Consider the following 6942-nt stretch of genomic DNA (forward strand, 5'->3'; position numbering starts at 1 on the left):
GTTTAGGGAGCCACGTGGAGCACGACGGTTTGCCAGGTGTCCCACAGAGTACACAGCACTTAAATGGGGAGCTGTAACCTGCATTCACCATCATCAGCTGGAGTGCAAACTCCTTCCTCAACCACCAAACTGCCAAGAATAGAAAAGACTGAGACATCCAAAAAGTCAGCAGCATCTGCATAATAAATGCAGCGTCCTTGGGTTTAGGGTCTAACTTGGACAAGAGTTTATATTGGGGCAGCAATCTCTAGCACCAGCTGTACAGAAGGAAAGGAGGCATATATTAGGGAGCTGCTTGTCCTGTAAAGTAGTCTCTCAGGGATAGGAGCCCTCGTCTCCCTACCTCTCAGTAGCAGAGCAGGAAAAGTGAGGCCACCAGCATAGCAATCAAGTTTCCCATGGTATTTTCCTCTGTTGTGCTTTCCTGCTTTGCAGTACCACTCTCTTTGTCTGCTTCAATGTCTGCTTTTCCTGCCTCCAAGGTGCGGACGCGGGGATCGATAAAGCGCAGGCCTCCCTCCAGGAGGTTCCGAAGATCTCTGTCCGAGTATGGAGACGGCGAAGATTTAGGGGTCAACATCTCCTCTCCAGAAAATGGTGCCAAGGAAGATGGGGATGAGGTATTTGGGCCCAAGGCCAAGACAGAGGAGGCAGAAACAGGGAGCAAAGAGCAAAAGAAACAGACAGGGTCTGATGAGAAGCCCCCATCAAGGAGAGGATCCAGCAGATCAGATGAAGAAAAAGGGGAAAAACAGGCAGAGGAAATGACTCCTTGCAAGAGTGATGCAGGGGATACGAAGGAGGAGGAAGTGTGTTGTAGTGCCCCAGGGGAGGAGAACTCTCCCCAGCCTCCATCTGGAAACAAGGAGGAGAAGGTGTGTGAGGGTCTCCAGGGAGAAGAGCAGCAAGGCAGCACCTGTGAACAGGAAAAGGGGGACAAGGAGAAGGAAGAAGCTGAAGCTGAAGCTGAAGCAAAGGAGCCCAGTGAGAGCACAGACACATGGAGAACGTCAGACACTAAAGAAGCATCGCTGGCACCTGAACCGCTGCAGGACGCTGTAGGCTTAGAGACTGCCAGTGAGCCTTCAACATCAGCCACACAGGACCAGGGCACAGCGTAACCATGACACACAGGTAAGATGGGTCAGCATGATGATGGCTCCTAAAACACCAGAGGGTTTTGCTTATTAATGAAAATGGCAACTGTGACAGAACACACCAACATTTTTGCTGCTCCGACACCTCAAAAGTATGAAATCTCAGGCCTGCAGAGGCTGCAAGGCAGGTTATTCAAAATAACCAGCCCTGCTGGGTGGTGTTATAGAGAGAGAGGATGGAGAAGAAGCAAAGCTGATTCTGGATTCAGTAAAATGGGAAGGCTCTGCTCACCAGGCAGCCTGCTCAATTGCTCTTCTGAAAGCAATTTGAAAGTACTTACAGTAAAAAGCACTTTTCCCCAGCAGTAACCATGTATATACTATCTCAATATGCCTCCTTACATATACATATTTGTGTATATATATGTGTGTGCACACATTGTATCTATACATGCATATATATATATATATTCTCTCTCTCTCTCTCCATGATTAGCTTGTTAGCTTTGCCAGCAAAAATAGCGTTTGCACACATACTGGTTTCATGATCAGCCCTGCAAGCACGCAAACATGGGCCTCTGCCACTTGAAATAAAAGAGGATTTCCACTGGCTAAAGCGGGGCTTGTTCCATGTAGCTTCTTACATATTCTCTAACCACTTATAATGTAGACACAGATGCCTGAGGAAACATCTCATTCCACCTCAACCACCTGTCCCCTCTTCAAATGCCTCCTTGGTTTGACAAGGAGCAACTGAAGGAAGCAGGCTGGTGCTCAGGCTGCAGCTCGCCTTTGCCTCCTAGCATGGAAACTACCAAAGTACCCTCAGGTCACAGACCCCCAGCACTGTATTTACTTAGACCCATGATTATTTTTCATAATTTCCTTTCTTTTCCCCTCTCAAAAGGACACACCCAATCAGGGCACAGGAGACTTAACATGTGAATAAGAGGCATCCAACCCAATCAAGGTGGAAGCTACTAGAAAACCTTCAGTGGCAGGAGAGGAGCAGCATACAGATATCCCCTGAGGCCCAGACTCATCCCGGAGCTGAGTGTCTGCTCACTGGCTCTCCGCTTTGCACCATCAACTTTTGGGACAGTCGGAACAAGAGACTGGCTTGCAGCCACTTCTGAGTTCAAAACTGAGGTGTTGGCTGACATTACTTGGTGATATTTGGGGACTGAGGGACCTGATACTTGCTGTCCTAGAGCCGACAGCCACCACCACTCCTGGTCCCCCTGCTCCTTCATCCTGCTCCAAAATGTCTTTTTCTTCTCCCCTGCATTGGTTTTAGATGAAGTTCATCAGTTACATACATACATCTATGGTGCCTTTTGGTAGCTTCTTTTGAAATATTTTGGGTTTTCAAATTTCAGTAAATAATGTTTTAAGAGTCGGAAAAAGTATGTTTTCTCCATATGTGCTGTATGGCAGACAATGTGAACCCTGAACATGGGGAAAACTTAGGACATTGTTCATAAAGCATAAAATCCCTTTGATGTGGGGGTCAGGCTAGCTGATCTGTGAAACAGCCAGCCATGGCAGGCAATTTTTCTGTGTGCTTCAACTCTGGGGTGTATTTAGTGCTGGTGGAAAGTAACAACCAACAGATTTGATGCACAGAAAAGATGTGCTATGTCAATCAACAGAGCAAGTTTTCTTATCCGGCTCTGGGCTGCAGTCCAGATTTAGAAAGGCCGCCTGTCTGTCAGTCTTTCTTACTTCCAGACCCTATCCAATCTCTTGATTCTCTTTTGAAACTTTCAGTGCGTGGCCACCAAGTGCCACTCATGATAGAAAGCATCCTGGCTTACTGGAAACAGCTGATTTTATGTAGGTCAAAGAAGAGGTCTTAGATGGCTGAGTTTCCAGTCATATGGCCTGGCTGAATATGAGTTGGTGAAAGTCAGATAGCCAGTCCCTCGTAAGTACTTAGGCGTTGTACTAGATTTGCATTCACTCTTGGGTTACTAGTTAAGTCATGGGTCTAGCAGTTGCTAAGCCAAAAAAGCTTTTACATCCAGAGAGTATTTGTTACCCATAAGAAATAAGTTATTTGGGGAAAGATAGATAACAGACCCTCACCCGACCATTTTCCTGACAGTAGTGCTTGAAGCTGTATCTGCAATACTGAATAAAAAGCTGCTCTGGCTCAAGGCCGTGGGGCTCATGTCTACAGCGTGACGTGGAGCTGTGGACAAGTCTGGGCTCACTGGAGACAGCAAGCCACACTTGTCAAAATCTGAGCCAAGTTGTTGACTAGCTGTTAGGCAGTGTGAGTGGTCAGGAGCCAGTGTTTGAACCTGCCACCAGCCACCTAGTACCCAGCAACACAGACGCAGCTACCAAGACCAAAGGCAGAAACAGCCAGCTCCTGTTCATCCATCACAAAATTCCTCCTAGTAAACATTAAGCTGAGCAGAGTCAGAGGCTTGGGTTGTCCCTGTCTCTCTAGACAAGCACAAGGATTTTACACAACACAGCCCACATCTGTCCTTGAGTGGGCTCTGCAACACAGCAGTGTTACAAACCTGATGGTTTTGAAGGATATCCCCTTTCTGTTCACCAGCTCTAAATTCATGAGGAAAGAAGTGGCTCTGAGCCCTGCCTTTCTTTTTCCCAGGTGAGAGCACTGAGGTGTCATTTGCTGAGAGCCAGCGGTGTTGACCCTGCTATGTAGCACGGGCTTGTTGACAAACATGAACCCCACACCCTTTTGAGCCATGTTGTGGAGCATTGTTGCCTTTGAATCCATTTTAATCTGTTTGTTAGAGCTTGTATTCCAGGGCAGGCTGCAATCATTCGCTGTACCCTGTTTCTTCTCTCAGCAGAGTGTCCCATCTGGATGTGAGTGATTGTCCCTTACTGTATATATAGATATATGTGTGCCTGTTTAGAGGATGAGTATGTGTGTCCCGAGCAACGGAATGGAAATCCGAGGGAGAAACAGAAGAAATAAATGGTGGAATAAAACCCAACCAAAACTAAATCCTTGTGTTTCTTCCTGGGGAGATGAAGGAGCCTGAGGAAGGATGGAGAGCGCTTGTAGCAGCAGGCAAAATAGAGGTGGGATTTCCACTGCCATTGGAACAGTTTAACATTCAATTTTAATTTAATTTGTGGTATTTTTTACTTTGGCGGAACAGCAATAACCAATGTGCTTAATCCACAAAGGAAGGTGTTCTTTGGGGCAAGCGTTGACACCGGAGGCTGCCACGCGCCCTGCCCCAGCCCTGCAGGTATCAGGTATCTAGGAACAGAAGAAAGCAAAGCCATCTAGCCTACTGCCATTTCTCCAACAGCATCCTTGTTCAGGGGAAGCATAAAAAAACCAAAGCGACACACAGTGATCCTTCCTGTGAGATTTCCCAGTTTCTGGCAATCAACTGTCTAGACACTTTCTGTGCCAGACGTTGCATCACCATCTTTGTCCTTGACGGCTTTACAAGTTGCAGGGAAAAAGATGCCTGTTTCTCAGCTGAAGGCATCCACACATCATTCTTGGGGCAATGCTCACTCGGGCGCTGCACAAACCTTGCCCTGTCTGCAGGCCAAGTGAGAGCAATTTTGGAAAAGATTCTTTGGCCAGCATTAGCATTGTGACACTGCAAAAGCAGAGGATGCATGTGGGCATGTGTCCCTGCCCCATCCATACTATTGGGAAATGTTGGCTTGGGCAGCGTGGTCTTGTATCCACAAGGTGTACAGAGTCAAAAAGTTCTGACTGAAATGCAGACCACAGCTTGGCTTGGCATATGGGGTGAGGGCGCGTATTCAGACCCATATGTATCTGTCAGATTGCTGAGGCTGGAGTGTATAATGTCAGGTTTAAGAACACTGATGGTCAAACAGGAAAATGCCCTCAGCAAGAAAAATCTGATATAATTTATATAATTCCTCTCTGTAGATGGTGCCTGAAAGACAAAAAAAAAGTAAAAGCACAAATGTTATAGGCCAGAAGACCTTTAAATTGGGGGAGGGGGAAGGGAAGGATGGAAAACAGAGCAAGAATAAAGATATAGTGGAGAAAGGAATGCAGCAGAAGAGCAAGGAGACTGTTGCAGTTGTGTTTGGCTGGGAGCTTGTTGGTTTTATGGTTATTTTTTGATTGGTCTGTGTTTAAACTGTAGCGTGAGCCACAAGAAAAGTGTTGGATGGGTGAAGACTGAAGGCAATTACTCATGGGAGGAATAGGGTTTTTTGAAAGGTCTGGGATGCAAGGGAGGCTGGTACAGAGGTGTGGAAACAGGAGGGGGAAGCTTGAGGGTGGCAGGAAGCGTTGGCAAGATACAGCACATCAGGGACCAAGTGGGAGCCAAAGAAGCAGTGGGGAGTGGGTACAGAAAACGAAGGGAACGCCGCCGGCTCCTCTGGGCACCAACACATGAGAAATACACTCCCAACACTGAGGCACTTCTCCCAGAAGCCCCAGGCCCTTTACTAAGCCATTTCCCTCGCAGCCTCTGGCAGGCCGCAACGGCCACTCCTGTGGCCACTTGCTGGAACGGAACCACCAGCTGCCCCCCACAGGCCCTCACCTCACCCGCCTGGGGGGCTGCCATGAGAGGATTCGCACGCATCTGCGCACGCAGTTACGTGCGTATCCCCCCTACCCGACCCCACAGGGCAGGAGGGCGCGGGGGCTGGAAGGCCCTGCCCGCCCCACTGAGGAGAGCGGCACGCGCCGCCGCCCGCCCTCACACCTCGAGGGGGCGCAGCGCCTAATGGCTTGGCACTGCGCGGGCCGGGATAAACCAAAGCGGCTCGGGGGTGGGGGGAGCCCCATTCCCCCCTTCCCATCCGCTGTGAATGAGCTCGCTCGGCTTCGAGCACCGCTGGCCGTGCCTGCCCGCCACGCGCGTCTGGTGCGAGCGCGAAGCGTGGAGGGGGTTGTCGTTCCTCCGCCCCTCGGAAGAGCGCAGGAGCGGTATCTGCGCAGGGGAGCGCCGCGGGGGCCGCTGCCCCCCACCCGGGGGACTCGGAATCGTCTCTACCAAGCGGAGCCGTAGGGTCGGGGGAAGGGCGATGCCACGGGTTACCGGTGGGGGGGGGGGCAGGGGGAAATCGCAGCAGCCTCCGCAGTTAGGGAGAGGAGTGGTGTCTTCCGAAGCGGTGGGCAGAACCATTGGGAGTCTGGGGGGGGGGGAGGCAGACCCACGAAGACGCTGGAGGGGGATGTCTGGCGCTGGGCGGGAGGAGGCGGGAAGTAAGTGAAGTGCTGAGCTGGGGAGGAGGCAAGAGAGAGCGGCTCGTTGGTCTAGGGGTATGATTCTCGCTTCGGGTGCGAGAGGTCCCGGGTTCAAATCCCGGACGAGCCCGCTGGAAAAGGGGGCGCGGCGGCAGCTCCTGTTTTGTCGGCCGCGGTGCCCCCGGCCGCGTTTTTGTGCTTCGGCGCCTCGGGCCCGCCCGCGGCGGGAGGGTGGGCTCGGGGAAAGGAGCCGGTGCCGGGGGAGCGGCAGGCTCCGCGGATGCCCCGGCGGCACGGCCATGGTTTGCGGAGGCAGAGCGGCCGTGGGGGACACAGGTGGGCCCTCGGGGAGGGGGAGGAGCCGCCCCGAAGCCCCCTCTCGCGGGGAGTGCGGAGAGGTGAGGGGGAAGGCCGGGGGCTACCGAGGGGTAGCGGCGCCCAGTGCGAGGCGGAGAGGGGGCGCAAGACGGGAGGGATGACCCCTTCCTCGTGAGTTACTGCCGCTTATTCGTGGCGCTGAAAAGGAACGGGTCTCATCGGAAGGCCTCTCCGTGCCCCTTCGCGGTGTGTGGGAGCCGCCGGTGTCTGCCGGAGGAGCGCAGCGGAGGACACTGAGTCGCATCGCTGGTGCTGGGTAACGAGCGGGGCGTGAGG

The 6942-nt window shown here is 51.9% G+C and overlaps 1 protein-coding gene and 1 non-coding gene across 3 annotated transcripts in view; both read left to right on the forward strand.

The window, feature by feature from the left end:
* RCSD1 (RCSD domain containing 1) overlaps window positions 1-3937 on the forward strand; it is a 35120-nt gene extending 31183 nt beyond the window's left edge. For both annotated transcript variants that reach the window (XM_010567270.1, XM_010567271.1), the window contains 2 exons: window positions 483-1134; window positions 2005-3937. In XM_010567270.1, the coding sequence (XP_010565572.1) occupies window positions 483-1121 (639 nt within the window). In that variant the 3' untranslated portion in view covers window positions 1122-1134; window positions 2005-3937. The remainder of the gene's footprint in view (window positions 1-482; window positions 1135-2004) is intronic.
* A 2409-nt stretch (window positions 3938-6346) lies between these two features.
* Window positions 6347-6418, forward strand: TRNAP-CGG. Its single transcript has one exon. It is a non-coding gene; the product is annotated as a tRNA-Pro (tRNA).
* Window positions 6419-6942: the final 524 nt, after the last annotated feature.

This window comes from Haliaeetus leucocephalus, unplaced genomic scaffold (genome assembly GCF_000737465.1).
Source record: "Haliaeetus leucocephalus isolate CR32 unplaced genomic scaffold, Haliaeetus_leucocephalus-4.0 Scaffold228, whole genome shotgun sequence".
Taxonomy (NCBI): Eukaryota; Metazoa; Chordata; class Aves; order Accipitriformes; family Accipitridae; genus Haliaeetus; species Haliaeetus leucocephalus.